At 37.2% G+C, this 21513-nt stretch overlaps 1 protein-coding gene across 1 annotated transcript in view; it reads left to right on the top strand.

Moving 5' to 3' along the window:
- Positions 1 to 18586, top strand: part of PGAP1 (post-GPI attachment to proteins inositol deacylase 1) — a 56434-nt gene extending 37848 nt beyond the window's left edge. Inside the window, exons 18-27 of the mRNA XM_045032497.1 lie at positions 3 to 111; positions 543 to 581; positions 4038 to 4131; positions 4799 to 4889; positions 5136 to 5333; positions 9425 to 9560; positions 10469 to 10519; positions 13627 to 13856; positions 14313 to 14417; positions 15817 to 18586. Coding sequence (XP_044888432.1) covers positions 3 to 111; positions 543 to 581; positions 4038 to 4131; positions 4799 to 4889; positions 5136 to 5333; positions 9425 to 9560; positions 10469 to 10519; positions 13627 to 13856; positions 14313 to 14417; positions 15817 to 15955 — 1192 coding nt within the window. The 3' untranslated portion in view covers positions 15956 to 18586. The remainder of the gene's footprint in view (positions 1 to 2; positions 112 to 542; positions 582 to 4037; positions 4132 to 4798; positions 4890 to 5135; positions 5334 to 9424; positions 9561 to 10468; positions 10520 to 13626; positions 13857 to 14312; positions 14418 to 15816) is intronic.
- The last annotated feature ends 2927 nt before the right edge of the window (positions 18587 to 21513 follow it).

The raw sequence follows: 21513 nt of genomic DNA, 5'->3' as shown, positions 1-21513 counted from the left end.
AGAGTTCCATCTTTTACTGAGATTTCTGCAAAACTGCACATTGCACAACCTGAAAATGACAGCACTGTTGCAGTATTAAATATTTATTCATCTTTAGATTGTCAATATGAAGTAAGTAACAGGGGTTATTTTCTTTACCATATATAATTTGTCTCTCTATCTGCATATTTTGAGGAATTTAATTTATTTCTTGCTCATCAAATCTAAAGGTGTTTAATATTTTCAATCACTTTTTATTTACGTAATGCAGTTAAAAGTAGTTTGGAGCAGGTGAAGGGCTATTAAAGGTGGGCTGATGTCATCAAACAAATAAAACCTTTTAAAATGTTACTTGAGCTTTCCCTGTGTGTCGGTGATATGATGTATATTTCAACTACCGATCTGCTGCTGATACAGAGGAATTTTTTTCTTTCAGAAACCAAAAGGTAAAATATAATGTTAATTTTCTATTTTTTGTGCTTAGCATTATTCAAAAGGTTCATCACTTGACAGTAATATATGACAAAATATTAAAGTTCTTTTTAATGTGTGTGTTCAATTAGGTAACCATCAAGACCTCATTCTCACAAGTTCTTGGGCAAGTAAGGAAACCCTTTTATTGTTTAATTTTGTTTTGTGTATCACTAGTGTAAGTCTGTGGTTGGCCCTCTTGCTTAATGACAAACATAAATGAAAGCACATGTGACATTCTTGAGTACTGTGTCTCTAGTGAAGTAAGTCTGTCCGGTATCTGAGAAAATTATGTGGACTATAAAAGCAATATTTCAAAAGAGTGATGTATGGAACCCAAAGTTCTGCCAAAAATAGTGTTCGGATATTTTTTTTCTTTTAAATATGTATGTTATTTTAAAACTAGCTGTTTTACTATACCCTTCTTGCATTCTCTCAAGATAGAGTGTGCGTGTGACTGTAAGATACCATCCAATGTTAGATTAAAGTATTTTTACTCAGCAAGACAACATACCAGGATAGATGTTGCCCTTCATTTTTAAAGAATTATAAAAAGTATTCTAGCTTTCCTCAGATCTGTGTCGATTTTTTTTTTTTTGGTGTGTGTGTGGATGGGTTATAATATATTTTGCACTGATTCTGTCATGGCAAGTTGTACTAAAAACAAACATTTAAAATTTTTAATAATAGTTAATGGTTAATAACAGAATCAGTAATTTGATTAGCTGTGACTACAAGGTGTTTCAACAAACTAAATTGAACCAGTTAGTGTGCAATATATAAACTGTTCGTATATCAGTAAGAACAGTGACTTGTTACACTTAAGACACTGTTAATATTAACAATGTGTTTTTAGCACTAGCTTGGGTCACTTCCCTTCCTCCATTCCACTTACCACCCAGCTTTATAAACTCAGTAGGCAAAGATACAACAAATGATAAACATTAAGGGCTTGTCTTTACTGCATTGTCAGCTTGAGCTATAAATCAAGTTTTTCTCCCTGACTCCCATCTATGCACAAAAATCTTTAGGACAAGTTAAGTGGTGTTTTAAACTTGAGCTAGTTAACACGCTAGGGCATGGGAATGGGTGAAGCTTGAGTGGAGTGCAGCGGGGATGCAGCAGCTCAAATTAAAACAATTCATCAGCTGCTTATCCAGTCACTCTGTGTACCTCAAGTGTTGTTTTGCAGTGTGGTCACTCTCACTCCAGCACTCTCACTCTAACGAGAGCAGAGGTGGGCAAAGTACGGCCAGCAGGCCATATCCGACCTGCGGGACCATCCTGCCCGGACCCTTGAGCTCCTGGCCGGGGAGGCTCTCCCCTAGCTCCTCCCCTGCTGTCCCCCCTCCCCTTCAACCTCAGCTCGCCATACAGCCTGCGCTCTGGGCGGCGGGGCTGCAAGCTTCTGCTGGGCAGCGCGGCAGCATGGCTGGCTCCGGCCGCGTGGCATGGCTGCTAGTCCTACTGTTTTTGAGTGGCATGGTAAGGCCGCAGGGAGTGTGGGGGGGGGGAGTTTGGGGGGGTTGGATAAGGGTCAGGAGGTCCCGGGGGGCAATCAGGGAGTGGGGGGCGGTTGGATGGGCGGAGTTCTGGGGGGTACAGATAGGCGTGGGAGTTCCCGGTGGCCTGTCAGGGTGGGGATGTCGATAGGGGTCGGGGCAGTCGGGGGACAGGGAGCAGGGAGGGCTGGATAGAGGGTGGGGTCCTGGGGGAGGCGGTTAGGGCCAGGGGGTCCCGGGAGGGGGCAGTCAGGGGATAAGGAGCAGGGGTGGTTGGATGGTTCAGGGATTCTGAGGGGGGCAGTCAGGGACCAGGAAGTGGGAGGGGGAGGATGGAGGTGGGATCCAGGCTGTTTGGGGAGGCACAGCCTTCCCTACCCGGCCCTCCATACAGTTTCGGAACCCCGATGTGGCCCTCAGGCCAAAATGTTTGCCCACCCCCGAACTAGTATAGTAACTCAAGCTAATTGTTGCCATGAAATCAAACCCTTTGTATTTACATGAGTGCAAAAGGGTTAGGGAAACACAAAAGGAATCTTTTGCCTACTTCAGACCTAACTGTGTCCCCCCCAAAAAAGTAGGGCACAATCAGAGGACCCAGAAGGGTTCTGAACAGGTCTAGACAATATGGTTGCAGGAGAACCAACGAACATCAGAATCTTATCTATGCCAGAGTTCCCACTATTAGACTTCAAATGGTGAAAGCAACTATGGGAGACTTTATAAGGAAGAGGCTAATGCAGATGACGCTAAAATGTAGACTAGCAGCCAAACCGTTCTGAAGCTTCCGGAGGTGTTTGTACTTGAGTCAGGCACAATGCCTCCAGGAGCACCCGTTGGGACAGTGCACCTGTGCAGGACCCAGTGATGGGCTGTGTCTTAATAGCATAATGGAGCACTGAACAAGAAAAATCTTGCACTACAGATCACTGGCACGTGCTAATGTTGGACTTGCCATTTAAGCAGAAATTCCTCAGTTCCAAGTGAGGGGTAAGACTCAATTATGCCAGTCCTCAATCACATATTTAGACTTAAACTTCTGAAAAGGGTGCTGCAGTGGGTGTTCTTCACCTTGCCTCCAGGTACTTATTTTGTCCATTTAAGACATGGAAATGTTGCTTGGTGGTGAACATAACTTATTCTAACGGCAAAAAAACTTCTAATTAGAGTCGTCATCTGTTTCTTCGGCAGTCATTGCCATACAGGAAGGATGCATTTCCATGCTAGAGTCAGTAGAAATAGACAGGCCATCTGAAGCTTCATGGTACCAAAGTACCGGTAACTAGGAATGCTGTTCACAAACATCTCCAAAATGTATACATTCCACCTTTCTAGCCTCCCTGAAGGTGTCTCTATGTTACGGTGTACATTTAAAAAAATTATTAGCTGTCATTTTAGGATATCAGTTACACAGATTTGGCAAAATAAAACAGCTTTGTGTCATGAAATACTGGTTTATTGGATAGTTAACATGGAGTCTTTGAATTATACTCTCCTGTTATCCTAGTTTTTTACTAAATTCTGATGCTGTTAATGAAAAAGGAATAAAATATTCACTAAACAATTAGACCTGTCCATTTTGCTCACAGTTATTTCCTCTCTGTCACTTGTTATAAGTATTTTTATGTTTGTATACCAATTCTAACTAATGTCTAAAACTGTAATTTGAAAAGCTCCTTGGCTACATACTTCCTGGCACTGCAGACAAATGATTATCTCAAACTGATTTCTAAGTTTTGTTGTTAAATATATTTGATTTTATCAGTGAAGCATAATTCAGATGCAACGGTATTCCTTCCATGCTTATCCTGACTGCAAAATACTTTATCAGAACCGCATGTGATTTGGTATTTTATTTCTAAAACCAAACACAATCAGGAGGCCATCCAGGAGTATGGTTCGTGGATATTTATCAAGTATAACTTTTATTGCTAATGGGAGTTACTGAAGCATACACATCAAGGGGAAAGCAGAACCTGAACCTCATGAAAACAATTTCATTATTGTTCCATGAGGTAACTCATGTTAATCTTTTAATCCTTTTTGGCATGCTCAAGTTAACTGTATAACATCCTTGTTTTCTAGGTAATAAGGTTTCATGGTGGTTCCCTTCCTGTGTATGTTATTTCTAATATGCTTCTTGCATATGGAGGACAATTAAGCGCCTTAATTTCAACAGGTAATATTGTGTAAAAAGATTTGTTAGCCATACTTTTTTTTTTTTGTATAGTAATCATATCTTCATACATTGTGAATTTAGAAACCACCATATTAATATTCTCCGCATATGGACACATGACTAGTTTTTCTTGTGGTTTATGATCATATATTAATCCCTCGGAATTAAGAGTTTTCTTCTTTTAAGAGTTGGGCCATGATATCAAACAAACAAACAAAAAGGAGCACAGTGTTTTTCCCCATTAGTGTCTTCCTCTAGTGACATTTTGCCCTTGTCAGAAGTTTAAGGAAAAAAAATAGTTATGGGGTAGAACTTACTTTGAAAGACTTAAAAATAAACTGAAATGTGTGCAGGAAACTGGTAATCTCTTGTCACTAAAAGCATCTTTATTCAAGCTCAGGTGATGTTAGTATCGCTCACATACTTTTTTTTATCGTGTCTATCTAGCTAAAACTGTTGTCCCATGCCCTCTGTTTCTGAGCAATCAACTGATTAATAAGAATTTTGAACAAGAGCCTTGTGATTGTACAGTAATAGTCTTAGTACGTTATCATTCTTATTTTCACTTTTGAAGCTTTATGTTTAATTTCACTTTCTGTTTTTGTGCTTTTGTTTTGAACTTTGTGGCAAGGTCTGAATTGTGTCTTTATAATATTTTTTTTTCTAGGCCACTGTTCGGATTTTGTTCCTGCACTGGCTAGAGCAGCCAAACCCTACAAAGTGGACCCTTTTGTGAATGTTGTTAAATTTCTGTTGGGGTAGGTTATTTCTGTTACTTGTTTTAATTTCGTGTAGCAGTTTCCAAAGTGTAGAAGTTTTATTTATACGTTTTTTAAAAACAAAGTAGTAGTATTTTATTTTCTTTGTGATCCTTTGATTCAGAGGCATCTTTTGCCGTGTGATGTTGATCTGATTAAAAGGCTGTAGTGTCAGGAATAATTATGTATATTTTGTTGAAACAGTGACCACAAAAGACAACTAATATTTCTTTCATATTTTGGCAGGTTTAACTGGTTTAAAGATATATGGAATGTATTGTTTTTGCCAGAGTTGGATGCTGTTTTACTGAATAAGCAGGATATGTGGTTCCCCCTTGTGTCCCTGATTCTATTTCTTTTTGGGACAGGAATTGCCTACTGGGGTGGCATACTCTTCTCTTCATCTCTAAGGCTCTTGTCTTCATTGTGGTTATCTTTGACAAGGTAAAGCAGCATAATACTTATCTTCCTACAGATGACTGCAATGATAATAAGTAAATCAGAGAAACGTAGCAGTTGTAAGATTGGGAATACTTGGGTGGATGAGATCCTACAATACATTTACAATAAACTCCTTTTTATTGATGATCAGGATTTGCCACCACCAAATACAAAAGCAATATAAGGGGCCAGATTGTGGCCTGTATTACACCCCCAGGTAATGGGACATTAAGGGGCCCCCTTTCTTGTGCTGGCTTCCTTATATTGCCATTTTGGGTTGGGAAAACTGGGAAGACGACAGTGACAGAGTCACCATCTCCTTCCCAGACTGCTCCAGGGGCAGCACAATAACATGCACCCTTGCCCAGGGCAAGCCATAAACTCATAATCTGTTATTAGTGTCTGATACCCTGAATTACAGAACACTGAGGACTCTGTATAATAAGAATTGTACAGAGACACATTTCAGTGTACAGAAAACATGTATTTTACAGGTATATCTGAAAACACTTAAAGGTTCAATTTTTATTTATATGTACAGACTATTAAAATATAAGCCTAACAAGACTTTTTTGAAAGAACGGAACACTACATTAGCCAAATTGGATTATATATTTAATCATATTTTAATAGTTCAGCTGTTTTCACATAGAAATTAATTTAGTGTTTTAGCTCCAGAAACTCAATCTCTCTACTCTCTGAGCAAAGAGCTGATCCACCAGATGAACCTTTTCTACACATTTGCACTTTTGACATTCCATCAAGTAGGTGTCAATAATGCATATAGTGCTTACACAACCTGTCACATTTCAGCTGAGATACTCTTATCACTGCTTGAAAGCTAATAGAATTTAGCTGAAGTGATAAAGCTGTAACTTTTCAGTTTGAGGATATTTTTATTAAAATCCTGCTATGGATAGATTTCTCTTATAGGTGCCCAATGCTTGTTCTGTGTTGACTGAACAACGTGACTGCATGCTAACTCCGAGAACACTCAGGGTAGGGTAAAGAAATGTAATACTTATGCTCCACAGTTTGCATTGGCTGCCAGTAAATCAATAGATTTCATTCCGAGTTTTGTTGATTTTTTTTTTTTTTTTAAAGACTGGAGTAGTCTAGTCCTGAAATTTGTGATTGACTATATCTTTTCATGAATCCCTAGAAGGCAATTGAGAGTCGCTGTCTATACTTAAGTGGTGTGCTAAGGCCAGGAACAGTGGATTTGTGTGTCGGGGCCCTTCTGTAGAATTCTTTCTCAAATACTGTCGGCCAGGGTCCCTGTGTAGCTGTCTTCGCTATTTGGACCTAAACCTTTTCATTTGGAGCAGTCCATATTTTACAGACTCCTTTCCTGTTTAGATTATAATTTTTGCCCACATTGAGTTGAATGGGTGGTTTCTAGATCACTAGTACCAATGTTATTTTAATGAATGTTTTGAAAGAAGTATGATGTCTTGGATGCCTCTAATGGGTGCATTACGGCACAAAGTAAAAATGATAAATGTCCCCTTAGTCAGAGTGCTGCTACTTGGAGAAAAGTGTAGAAGTCCTGTCATCTTAATCCTCCAACACAGCCATCCAATCCATGATCTCTAGCTGTCTTGGCTCCTCTTGTTGTTTGAAATTCCTGTCCATTTGGGCATCCTTCCCCCATTCCCCCAATAGACTTCAGATGCTGTTTGGGTTCCTCCTCCGTCTCTTCCAGAATACAAACCTGTTTTCACATTGTGAATACTTTATCTATCCTCCTGATCTGAATCCGTACTGCACATCTTCCATATCAGACTACCTTGGTTCAACTGGAAAACTTTCTCAGTGGATGTTTCTTCCATTCAGTCATGTCCTTGTCTCATGTTTAAGTATTACATAATAGAATGTAAAAAGAACAGGAGTATTTGTGGCACCTTAAAGACTAACAAATTTATTTTAGCATGAGCTTTCGTGAGCTGCAGCTCACTTCTTCGGATGCATAGAATGGAACACACAGACAGGAGAAATTTATACATACAGAGAACATGAAAAGGTGGAAGTATGCATACCAACAGGAAGAGTCTAATCAATTGAGATGAGCTATCGTCAGCAGGAGGAAAAAAACTTTTTGAAGTGATAATTAAGATGGCCCATAGAAGGTGTGAGGAGAACTTAACGGCCATCTTAATTATCACTTCAAAAAGTTTTTTTCCTCCTGCTGAGGATAGCTCATCTCAATTGATTAGACTCTTCCAGTTGGTATGCGTACTTCCACCTTTTCATGTTCTCTGTATGTATAAATTTCTCCTGTCTGTGTGTTCCATTCTATGCATCCGAAGAAGTGAGCTGCAGCTCACGAAAGCTCATGCTAAAGTAAATTTGTTAGTCTTTAAGGTGCCACAAATACTCCTGTTCTTTTTGCGGATACAGACTAACACGGCTGCTACTCTGAAACCTGTCATAATAGAATGTCTCTTCTTTTATTTTATTTTTTTAAGAACTAACCTGTTTGCTGTCTTTCCGGTCATTGCGAACATCTAAGTTGTTGAATTCTTGCCTTGTTTCACCCATTCTGTGCCTCAATTCCACTCAGACCAAACATTTTTCTTATTAGGAAATAACATCATGAGATCTAACTTCAGCTGGTATCTCAAAGTTCAAGATGAACTATTGATATCTAGCATCTTCTTTTGATCCTCAGAAAATCATTGAGCTTCTTCAGCAACATCCAGTTTTACCAGTTAGCACAATGTGTTCAGTTGCACATCATTTCACAGCTTAGTCAGCCCAGATAGCTTTTGTTTCTGTTTTCAGTTTTTGTTCTAAAGTTACTATTTTGAAATATTTTTAACATCAGAATGCCCACTGTATTTCCACAAAGAACATACTTTTCATTAGGATTTTCATTTTTCCACTCACTCATTTTGTTGCTGAAATACCTCCTCTCCGCTGGTTTTTGTAATCTCAAAAACTAATTCTTGACTCTTGGTAATGTCAACTGAATGTCCAAAGAATTGGGATATCTGCTCCTGTCTTTCTGAGACTTTGAGCAGGAAATAATATCTATTTGAGGAAAAGTGTGTCACAATGTGAATTTTTTTTAGCACTCTGTTATGGCTTCTGTACTGTCATATAACATTACATTTCATTAACACTGCTAATAAAAAGTACCATTGTGTATTGATCTAGTACTACAATAATAATAAGCAGATAGAATCAGAAATGTATTTGACTGGAAAGGACCTCGAGAGGTCATCTAGTCTAGCCCCTGCACTAGGTCATTCTTGACAGGTGTTTGTCAACCTGTTTGTTAAAACTCCAATGACAGGTTTCAAGGGAGGTTCTGGAATCCTATTTCAGTGCTTTTTCACAATTACATCTTGGTGTTGGTTCATATTCAATTCATGATCCACTATAACTGCCAGATCCTTTTCCGCAGGACTTCAGCTTGGCCAGTTATTCCCAGTTATTGGCTTCTCCTTGGGTAAACATGAAGATTTAATGATTGATGCAAAACCTAGGCCAGTGTTTTAAAATATTTGATTTTCATGCACACAAGAAGTCAGATTATGAACTATTTATTACATATAGTCTCAGACACTTAAGAGGCCATGAGTTTATTAACTCAAATACCTGACATTCTTGAAGAAATGGAAGTATGAGGTAACAAACTGACAGCTGAAGAGTATTTCAGGCACCGTAATTTGCATGTGATTTGATTGGTTAACAATGTTCTAAACTTGCTTATGGGCCTCTGAGAAGGTAAGCAGTAACTAGTTCAGGGTTTCTCAAACTGGGGGCTGGGACCCCTCAGGGGGTCACAAGGCTCTTACATGGGGGTCACGAGCTGTCAGCCTCCACCCCAAACGCCGCTTTGCCTCCAGCATTTATAATCGTGTTAAATATATAAAAAGTGTTTTTAATGTATAAGGGGGGAGGGGTCGCACTCAGAGGCTTGCTATGTCAAAGGGGTCACCAGTACAAAAGTTTGAAAATCACTGAGCTAGTTCCCAACTTATTACATAATTGATTTAAGTTACTCTTGAACCAGAAACTTTTTTCCTTCTATGTAATTGTGGATTTTTGTCTCAGAACTCTAACAGATAGTAATTTTGTCATTGTAGACCCTCTGGACTTCCTAAAAACAGCAAGTTGATGACACCAAGAAGAGCATTTATGGCCATTCTTCTGGTTTTTGTTAGCTGTACCACTTGTGGGGCATTTGCTATATTAATTATCTATCTACACTACATGTTCAAGGTATTAAAACAATAAATAATTGAGTCAATATCTGAATTAAACTCTTCAGGTATTTTAATAGTAGATGTATACCAAAGGGAAAATATAGAACAGTTTATCCTTTTCAGGATTTTAAAAATGCTCTAATATACTTATTTGCAGAAACCTTTAAAATCCATACTTATCTGCTGTGCTTCATAATCCAATGATACTTTTTAAATCTTTTACTCATCTGAGCATGTCCTCCTGAAGGAACTACAAACTTAATCTGTGTGTCTCTATTGTAAAGTGATATCGTGCACAGGTGTCTAATGGGGTGAGTCTACTTTTCAAACCCAGGTTATAAAACCAAGGGCCTGATCTTGCCCCTTTATGGAAATTTTAGTAATGGGAGGAAAATTCTGCAAACATTCCATCACTGAATTTTCCCAAAATTTTTCTGGGGTAGGGAAAGAGGGGACATGTGCGTGCACACTGTCAAATGAGTAGCAGTTTGGTCTCCAAACTACCGGTATTCTCTGTGATCCACAGGAGGGCTACGGCCATCTGCATGTTACCTCCATGCTGACACCCCTTCAACACACGCACACCTTTTTGACTGCAGCAGATTCTCTGAAAATAGGCATCTCTTGTGTATTTTTTTGAGGGATTCTGAGGAAGGCGAAATGGAATGAAAGGAATATCAAACTTGGTGGAAAAAACAGAGAAGCTAATACACCCTCCATTCTGAGAACAGGAAAAGGTGTCGTAGGACATTTCTGGGGAAGTCCTTTTCATTACAGCTTTAGTTAAGCTGTGCTACCAAGGAGCCAAAATATCAGGACAGAAGACTCTAGAGCCAGCACAGTGGGGTTTTTTTTTTATTTAGGCACTGCAGCTGTTGTGTGTAGAACCTATGTAAAAAAATAAACATGTCTGTCTTCTCACAGGTTATCAAACTACATTCGAATGTAAGAATAGAGCAAAATGTTCTTAATATGGTAAGTCTATTTAATACTACAGATGATAGAAAACAATCAGCACCCTTGTATGGGGTTATGTGTTTATCATGTCTCAACAATGTCTGGTGGTAAGCAACACTGACAGCTGTGATTTACCCAGACTTGGTAACTTAAAAAGGAAATAAGTTTAGTCAGTGGTTTGGTGACTAGAGGGGTCTAGAACTAGCACTAGAGGTAATGGCTTCTTTGGTTCATTGGAGTAGAAGAGGAAAAAGCAGAGACTCCTGAGTAGCCTGTGTCAGCACTGATGTCTATTTTATTCTCTCATTCTGAGAGAATCACTGAGGTTATAACCTGAGATTTGATGCTATTGGTAAGAAGTCTTTAATCTTAGGATAGGAAGTAACAGTAATTATTTGTCTAGCTAATTATTTTGGCATTTTCCTGAGTGTAATTTTCCTTTTGTGTTCCCTGTATATAATAGGGAGAAAATGTTCTTTCTTGTGTCTAATTGTATGGGCTGGTAATAACCTGTGCTCTACCTATAAATACTTAGCTCAGGAATTAACCATGGTAGGATACAAGAGGAGAGGTAGTAGGACTTAATTAATAAGGACTTGCGTGGAGGGGAGCGGGGAGATATTGACTAAAATTCTGTTGGCCAGGAAGCTGTTAAGAATGAATGAAAAACTCAATATTAGACTAGTTTCATGCATGGGAACATTTAGAATATTTTCTGCTTCTTTCTCCCATTACTTAACAATAGCATCTAGGGGTATGTATATTAATATATGTGCTCAGAATAGCTATCCATCACTTTCCAAATTTAGAATTATATGCCAGGGAAATGAAATAAAATACATCTTTAATTCACTAACCTAAAAGTTGTAACTTTTTCTTGCTTTTTTTTCTAATTTTTTTCTCCTGTCTTATTTCTTTCCTTCTATCTCTAATTCATTCTATCCATCTCCGTAACATTCCCATTTGTCTTCTCTTTTCCTTTATTAGTCTCTTTGAAAATCAGCATCCCCTTTCTTTATCTTTCATCTTTCACTCCTGCTGCCTGTCTCCAACCCTGCTTATGGTATCTTCCTCCTTTCTCTCTGCATTCTCATCTCTGATCTTCACGTAGATTCTTTACTGTCCCCTGTATTCTGTTCTTCTTTTTTTTTTCCTGTCCTTCCTCCAGAAGCTCCCTGAGGTACCTCCACTCCCCATCCTTGTCCTAATTCCTTCTTGGAGTCCTGAAGCCATTGCTCTAAAAGTAGAGACTGGTTGAATTAAAAGCTTTAAAAGATGAATATTTCTTTTAAAAATGGCTTTTTTTCAGGAAATCCAAGACGGTGGTCCTTTAACCTTGGCTAGATCTGGGTATATTGCAAATCTGTTTATCTTCCTAGATCAGATACGGCACATTGCTATTATGTTAATGGGGTTCTTTATGTTAATTTTAGGGCTGTTAATAGCATGAGTTAACCTCAACTAATCAACTAAAAAAAATTAATCGTGATTAATTGCAGTTTTAATCGCACTGTTAAGCGCTAGAATACCAAGTGACATTTATTAAATATTTTTCGATTTTTTTCTACATTTTCAAATATTGATTTCAATTACAACACAGAACACAAAGTATACAGTGTTCACTTTATATTATTATTATTACTAATATTTGCACTCAAAAAATGATAGAAGAAATAGTATTTTTCAGTTCACTTCATACAAGTACTGTAATGCACTCTCTTTATTGTGAAAGTGCAACTTACAAATGTAGTTTTGGGGTTTTTTTTGTTACATAGCTGCACTCAAACAAAACAATGTAAAACTGTAGGGCCTACGAGTCCACTCAGTCCTACTTCTTCAGCCAATTGCGAATACAAACAAGTTTGTTTACATTTATGGGACATAATGCTGTCTACTTCTTATTTACAATGTCACCTGAAAGTGAGAACAGGCGTTTTCACTTTTGTAGCTGGCATTTCAAGGTATTTACGTGCCAGATCTGCTAAACATTTATATACCCCTTCATGCTTTGGCCACCATTCCAGAGGACATTCTTCCATGCTGATGACGCTCGTTTAAAAAAAAAATGCATTAATTAAATTTTGTGACTGAACTCCTTGGGGGACAATTGTATGTCTCCTGCTCTGTTTTACCCACATTCTGCCATATATTTCATGTTATAGCAGTCTCGGATGATGACCCAGCACATGTTTGTTTTTAAGAACACTTTCACTGCAGATCTGACAAAATGCAAAAAAGGTACCAGTGTGAGATTTCTAAAGATAGCTACAGCACTTGACCCAAGGTTTAAGAATCTGAAGTGCCTTCCAAAATCTGAGAGGGACTAGGTGTGGAGCGTGCTTTCAGAGGTCTTAAAAGAGCAACACTCCAGTGCGGAAACTACAGAACCCAAACCACCAAAAAAGAAAATCAACCTTCTGCAGGTGGCATCTGACTCAGATGATGAAAATGAACATGCTTCAGTCCGCACTGCTTTGGATCGTTATTGAGCAGAACCTGTCATCAGCATGGGGCCTGTCTTCTGGAATGCTGGTTGAAGCATGAAGGGACATATGAATCTTTAGGGCATTTGGCACATAAATATCTTGTGACACCAGCTACAACAGTGCCATGTGAATGCCTGTTCTCACTTTCAGGTGACGTGACCAAGAAGCAGGCGGCATTATCTCCTGCAAATGTAAACAAACTTGTTTGTCCGAGCAATTGGCTGAACAAGAAGTAGGACTGAGTGGACTTGTAGTGTCTAAAGTTTTACATTGTTTTAATTCTGAATGCAGGTTTTTTACATAATTCTACATTTGTAAATTCAACTTTCATGATAAAGAGATTGCACTACAGTAGTTGCAATCGGGGAATTGAAAAATACTATTTCTTTTGGTTTTTTCAAGCACAAATATTTGTAATAAAAATAAATATAAAGTGAGCACTGTACACTTCGTATTCTGTGTTGTAACTGAAATCAATATATTTGAATATGTAGAAAACATCAAAAATATTTAAATAAATGGTATTCTATTATTAACAGTGCCATTAACTGCAATTAATTTTTTTAAATGCTTGATAGCCCTAGTTAATTTTATTAGTCTTATCTACTCTACCAATATTTTCATTTATTTTCTTTACAGGATCCAAAGCACTCAAAAGAAACTTCAGATAATTCCAATAAAGAGACAGTAAAGAACTGTGATTCAACAGAGACCATTACAGAAGCAGCAGCAGCAGCATCACCCACCACCAATACAGCTATTGACAATGTTGTAAACAGTCTTAAGATACATATTACAATCATCAATTTACTCACATGGATTGTGCTACTCAGTTTACCATCTTTAATTTATTGGTTTAAAAATCTCAGGTAACCTTTAAACTGCCAAGAAAAAAAAAATCAGCATTATAGTTTGCTTAATACTTACCTTCAAAATAGCTGATGATTCAAAATTACAAAGTTTTCTCTGACCATTACTATTACTTTATAGTAGCACCCAAAGGCTTTAATCGAATGATTTAAATAACAAGTATCTGTACACATCAGTTTTGTATAATTTTTTATGGTTAGCTATTATGTAAATCAAATTATATGGTAAAGAGACTTATTTCATAAGGGATTTACAGGCAGGGCTGAATCTTAGCTCCCTGTGACTTACACTGAGAATGCTTCCACCCTAATTTCTTTCATTCATATGGGATTAGCTATTCACATGTTGCCAGGCCGTCCTTTTGATTGTTTAACTGCTGTGTGGTTTATAGTGGTTCCAAAAAAAAAAAAGGGTGGAATAATATGCTGTCTTTGCACAATTTGCTTATTTTGTAGGTACAATATTAGACTTGATCCTGATCCATGTAGAACTATGGCTATTATTCTTGTATCCACTTTGGGAATTCTCATGAATTCAAGTACTACTAAAGTAAAATCAAGGTATGCTAGCTAATCCTCTATTATTAATTATTTCCAGTCCTCTTGTAAACCATATAACTGTCTTCTTGTTTAATTCTTACTCTTGAGTCCTTTTCCACTTCTGTGGTTAAACTTGATTTGTGATACACACACACACACATTTAACTGGTAACCTCTCATTAACATGCATGACATCTGTTTTATAAAACCTTGAAATGGAGAGCCAGGTATCTGAGTGGATTATCTTTTCAAACTACATATTTAAAAATTGACACAGATCAGCTGTAGTTTAGTCAAATGCAACAGATCACTTGTGTTCACCAACCAGGACATGAATGTAATATTGATTTGACACCTAAACAATCTGTCAGATCAAGAACTTCTTATTTTTTTTAGCTTTCCATTCAGACCTTATTGAATCCTTCAGAGCTTTATTCTTAGCAGGTCATTGTGCGTCTAAGGCCTTGTATACATGGGAAAATTATATCTGTGTAAGGTAAATATGTGAATTTAAGCTCCCACATTGTTGCACTGTGTTAATTCCCTGAATGGACATCTTATTCTGGGATAAGAATGTCTTTTTCTGGTTTACTTTATGTTGCTTTGGAAGATGTTCAAGTTAAACTTAAAAAAAATCAGCTCTTATTCCAAAATGAGTGTCTCCACATGAGGGAGTTGCATCATATAATTAGGACAGGATAACTGGAAAAATTTCCCATAGAGGCAAGCCTTTAATAAAAAAATTTCATGAAAAACTTACTGCACATGAATCATCTACTTCTAAATTAAAATTCTTTACTTTGTTGTGCAAAATAGCACAGTGTGAATAGTCACTTTAACAACAGAGTGAAGCCCTCCATGAATGGTTTCAGTTGACAATGCTAGTAGATGAAGTCCGTTATTTATCCAGAGTACAGGTACAGTGCAGAGAGCCACAGCACAAAGTTTTCCAAATTACCTATTACACATTAAAATCAATACATTCTTCTTAAAAGCAAGTGCAACAGTGTGTTTGCACCAAAATACCTCTGTCCTTTCCAGGCCCATTAGAACTTTTGGCCTCTATGGCAAAGCTATCAATTAGTACCAATTGTACTGTAAAACATCAAGCATGTTTTTTTCTTTAGGTGTAAACCAATTATAGAGCATTTATTTTTAAATACTATTTTTCCTAATATTAAAAACATGCACATTAAGGTGGCTTTTAAATTGTTTTTTAAAAGATTATTTTGTTGTTCTTGCTTTTAGATGAATAGCCTTTAATGGGGAACAGGTAACTTCTTTAAATGAAAATCCCAAAACCTTAAAATCAATACATCTTTCTTAAAGTCAAGTTCAACCGTGTGTTTGCACAACTTTGATTCCTGCTATATGGCTTGCAGTTACAAACATGGTAAACTGTTCTTCTCTCTTCTCACAGTAAACTGTCGAAAATTGCAGCGCAACTTCCTCTGCCTTTGTCTGTAGCTGTGGTGGCCTTTGGACCAATGCATTTGTACAGAGCACCATACTTCGTAATCTGTTCTCTTCTTCTACATGTGTTATGTTGTATTGTGTAAATCTTTAGTTTCCCAAATGAAATCGGGAAAAGCAGTGTGGCCCAGAAATGGATGCTGGAAAAAAATGTCAAATTGAACAAAGAAATTTCCAGGTCAATGTAACTGCTAATTAACATCATTTGGAGAAGATGACAGAATTGTGAACACTTCTTGTGAAGTTTGGGGTGTTTGGGAAATCTCAGAAACCTGCTCGTGGTGTTAGTCTACTAATTTGAAAAATTGATGGAAGAATTGCAATATTTCTCTGGACACAAGAATCTGTCGTCTTATTAGCATAATACTTCAGTGTTCTAGATTTCAGTAGGCAGACCATTCTGTATCCACACTGCAGACATTTTGATATTTCTGTTGACACTTGGTTTTCTGTTGAAACACGTTTACCTTCCTGTGTGTATGTATTGAACCTACATCTTGTTCTTGAGTTTTAAAATGTGATGGTTAAAATTCACAAATGATTGAAAGTGCACTGTATCACAAAAACTAAATAGCCAAGAATACTTTTAATCATTTTATGCCACACTAACAAGCTGTCACAATTTTCTTTTTTTCTTGTATCTATACAAACTAGAATGTATTGTATCTACTGATCTGTTAATTTCTAACAAGTCAAAGATTTTTATCAGTGCCTGTGGCACATGTGTGATTATTGAAAGTGTTGGTGGCTTATAAACTTTATCTTTTGTAAGAGTGATAAAAAATATATATATACTCTATGTTGCTTTCTATTCAGGAAGGATATCATAGATTCATACACAATTTCTGTAATGTTGTTTTAAAACATTGACAAATTCTGAAAAAAACGTATGCCGGAATTTCAGTAATAGTGGGAAATACTGGTTATACGAATCAGCTCTCTAAAATAGCATCTTGCCTCAATCCTGCAGTGACTGGCATTATTGAAATACCTAAGACAGATATCTGTAATGTATGGGAAATCTCTTCCTTGGCACTGTATAAGTGTTTTAAAACAAAACAAACAAAAATTGTGTCCATCAAGATAAAATGATCTATAATCCTTGTAAATCTGATTGGTTGATTCTAAACAGAGATGGACTGTCTACTCATTTCTGTGTATCTTATCTATCTCTAGTATTTCTGAGGCACCTATCACCTTAATGTCAAAGCACTGATCCTATCTGAGAGCTCTTTTTTTCTGATCTTCTCTTCTTATGAATAGTTTGAGGAAATCCAGTACCTACAGTCAAGTTACAGCATATGCTCCATACAGCAGTATAGCCTAAACCCATTTGTTCTATTGTATTGCATCATTCTTGCCTGAAGTGCCTCAGTTAATTCTGGCTTGTTTTTAAGAGTCATTTAGTTGAGCTGGCTGGGAAGACTCTAAGTTTATACAATGACTTTCCAAACTGAAAGTGTGAGGTGACGCGACAAACTGCAGCACCTTACTTTTGTCAGCTCACAAACAAGCCAGCACTCCAAGCTATCAGTGAACCCTTAAGACTGCTTTAAGTGTAAGATAAAGGTAGCTAACTGTGTCACCATTACTGTTATCAGTAATGTATATGCTGGTTTTCTAATCTTAACATTTATATAATGCTAGGCTATTCATAGTTTTTTGTAAATCAGAAAAGGTCTTTGAACAAACTACACTCTGAAATTTGATTTCTACCTAAATGTATGCTACAGTATGTATGTATATGACACAAACACTCATAGTATGGTGTGTGTGTATTTACAGCAAAATTCTGCAGTCCTTTATACTAAAATCTCATATTCAAATATAGAGTAGAGTAATAATATTTCTAGTTTAGGATGATTGTGTAACGAAAGAGAGTAGCAGAGCCATGTAGAGTCTTCTGTAAGCCATTACAATCAAGAGAGAGCTATTTATCCTAGGTTGGTCTTCCTTGCTGCATATTGTACTGTGCTTCTAGCATCGGGTTTGATTTTTGCTACCCTGACCACTGAGTAATAACTTGTTCTGCAAATACACCCATTTACACTATTGCAGTGGTTAGATATCCTCATTGTTAAATATTTACTTCCTGTTTGAACTTTGCTAATTTAACTTTTTTATGTCCTGGTTTGCTAAATAAGACCTCCTCCCCCCATTACTATCAGAGGGGTGTGTGTAAATTCTTGCAGACTAAGATTAAATTGCCTCTTAACATTCTTTTGAATAAAATAAATTAAATTGAACTCATTTACTCTCTTATTAGAAAATGAGTTTTCCAGGCCACAAATCATTCCTGTTGCTGTTCTTCAAATCCCCTCTAGTTTTTTAACACACTTTTTAAAGTATGCACACCAGAATTGGCCACAGTATTTCAGTGGTGGTCTCACCAGTGCCTTATGCAAAGGTCAGATCACCTCCTTCCCTGTTCGTAAAACAGTTCTGTGAATGAGGAGAATAAAACCTGTCTTTAGGCTTATTTCTGTTGATTATGGCCTTCTGTGGGTACATATGAAATTTTTATTTTATAAACTGCCATCTACATAGCATATATTAAGACATTATGAAAACTCGAATAAAATGTTACCCTATTTTAAGTAAACTATTCATTAAATAGCAAATATAGAAATGTATTTTTACTGCTTTTAGGACCTAACATACCATCTGTCTGAAAATGAAAACTGGTGGAAGTCAAACCTGGAATATTACTGTGTTTTTCTAAGACAAACATCTGAGCTGTTGCTATCCCAAACCACTGTCATAGGGTATGGATGGAACACCTCTCATGTTAGGTAGAAATTATATCACTTTCTTGCATTTATTAGCAATGTTGTTTTAGCCATGTTGGTACCAGGGATTAAAGAGACAAGGTTGGTGAGGCATTATCTTTTATTGGACCAACTTCTGTTGGTGAGACAAGCTTTCAACACTCTGAATACCTTTCCTAGTTCTGAAGAACAACTCTGTGTAGCTCGAAAGCTTGTCTCTTTCACAAACAGAAGTTGGTCCAGTAAAAAAAAACAGTACCTTATCTACCTCGTCTCTCTAGTTTACATAGAGCAGTACCTTTTCTCAAATGAGATGATGATACTCTTAGGATTCCCATACAGCAGGCTCAGGCTGTGTTTCTTGCAGATTTGTTAAAATCTTTGGTCTAGATTTTCAAAAGTGACCAATGATTTTTGGATGACCAACGTGGAATTCCTTTTAGGGACTTAATTTTTCAGACTGTGCTGAGCACTGATCCTCTGCAAATCAGGCTCCTTTAGAGGTATGTACATATATATGTTTGTTTCTATTAATGCAGGTTTAATTTTGCTTGCCTCTGTTGCTTTCTAAAAAAAAAAAAAGACACACTCTTTCATATGGTATAAAGCAGCGTTTCCCAAACTTGGGATGCCGCTTGTGCAGGGATGTACTGGCTGCCGCTTCCAGCAGCTCCCATTGGCCTGGAGCAGCGAACCACGGCCAGTGGGAGCCGCGATCGGCCGGACCTGCGGACGCGGCAGATAAACAAATCGGCCTGGCCTGCCAGGGGCTTTCCCTACACAAGCGGCGTCCCAAGTTTGGGAAACACTGGTATAAAGAATACACTTTTTATTAAATTTCAGTTTATTTTTCTTTTAAAGATCCTGTGGGTTGGAATGAGAATTCTTATATTTAAAATGGGGAATAGAGGTAGAACCAATAATCTTTTAAACCAGCGCAAATTTAAGTGCTCCCTCTGTAAGGGAATCAAGTTGACTATGTGAATAATGGTAAACATAGCTCTGATACCTTATAAATATACTGTGTTCCAATATTTATGAAACAATTCTGAGCAGATGATATGTGGAATATGTTTTTAAAAATTTCATTAGATTCAGTTTCCAGTTTGTTGTCATTTAGCCTACATTCTCCTCTCCTATGGTCAGATGAGAGAAAGCAGCTTGAAAACGGAGTTATCTTGTGATATTTTAGGGGCAGTCTCCCTTCTCAGGGTGCAGATGGCCGTTGACATATAGGGGAATTAGGACCAAGGAATTAGCCCCCCAGAGGAAAATCGTGTCCTGCAAATTTAATAGACTAGGGACTCTCACCCCCTTAACAGCGGGTCACTCAGGAGCCAGGCTGTCTTCTAACTCCTGTTCCCTGTTTCTGATGGGAATAAAAGCTGCAGGGAGGGTATTAATATGCAATATTAGTTGCTTGCATGTTTCCAAATGGATCTGTCAGATTTGGATGGGTGCATGCCACGTATAGAGCAAATGTTCCTTAGCTGTACTTCAAAATCCATTCAGTGTAAGAATTCTTAAGTGTGCTTGTTGGCTTGTTTTTATAAGTTTTCAGAAACAGGATCACAGTAACAAAATTAAGTAACTTTAGTTAAAATACAGTAAAATCAATATTTTGCAAATGGGCTATAACTAGAACTTTTTAGTAAGGTGTCCCCAGAATAAAGTCCAGTATCATCAGTTGTTCTTGACTTCATGTGTATTGTCTGTCTTATCACTGTGACCAAGCATGCAGGCTTTTTCTGCACTGGCTTGTCATCCTGCAATAATTAGTATCTGCTCTGTAGCTTCCAATTCATCATGTGACCATAATGAGTGATGATGGAAAGGAGAACTCATACCATTTCTGTTGTTAGCTGGGTCTTTTCAAACCAATGTACCTCAACATTGAATTAATATTGACCACAAGGGGTGGTATCATATTTATTCAAAACAAAACTGGACTTCTGCAAGTTTGGTGTCAGCATCATCCTAAATTGTGTGTGTGTGTAGGGTTGTTTTAAAAATTATTGTAACATTTCATTTAGAATTATTTTTAATATTCTGCACAGTTCAATTTTTATTATTTATGGAGCTGATTCAAATAGCAAGCTATTGCACATTGCAAAATGAATGATATAGTAATACAGGACTGAGAAATAAACTAAAAAAAATCTATTTATTACACAAAGTAGGAGAAATTGGGAGTGCTATGTGATTAAATATAATAGAGCATCTGCATGGAACAGAACAAAATGTAAGTTAACCCAGCTGGGCTACAGATGAACTGTCATACTAAAAGTTGCTGTTGAACAAAAATCATTGATTCATGTTATCAAGACTATGATTTATATATTTTATTTAAAGGTTTAAAAAGTTACTGCTTTAATCAGTACCATTCTTAATACAAAGTCTATTTTTTCTGTTCCATTGCCAATAATAAACACCTCAAATGCCAAGTGACAATTAATTTATTATATTTAGTAGCTTTTGATATATCTGCTTTCTAAATTTTGACAGACGAGTATAAATACAGTTCTAGTGTCTGTGAACAAATTTAAACATTCATGAAGAACCTATCTGATCAGATGTCTTTCAGTAAAATGATGAGAGATTACTTGCATATTTGGACCTCTGTCTTGCTTATGGTGAGAGAGTATAGCTCAGTGGTTTGAGCACTGGCCTGCTAAACCCAGGGTTGTTGTGAGTTCAATTCTTGAGGGGGCCATTTAGGGATCTGTGGCAAAATCAATACTTGGTCCTGCTAGTGAAGGCAGGGGACTGGACTCAATGACCTTCAAGGTCCCTTTCAGTTCTGAGATAGGTATATCTCAATATATTAAAAGAGAGTGGACATTTTATAGACACAAAATCCTGCAGCTTAATAGAAC

This window comes from Mauremys mutica, chromosome 10 (assembly GCF_020497125.1).
Source record: "Mauremys mutica isolate MM-2020 ecotype Southern chromosome 10, ASM2049712v1, whole genome shotgun sequence".
NCBI classification, from domain to species: Eukaryota; Metazoa; Chordata; order Testudines; family Geoemydidae; genus Mauremys; species Mauremys mutica.
The sequence above is the reverse complement of the archived record's forward strand: the minus strand, read 5'-3'. Positions and strand labels throughout refer to the sequence as shown.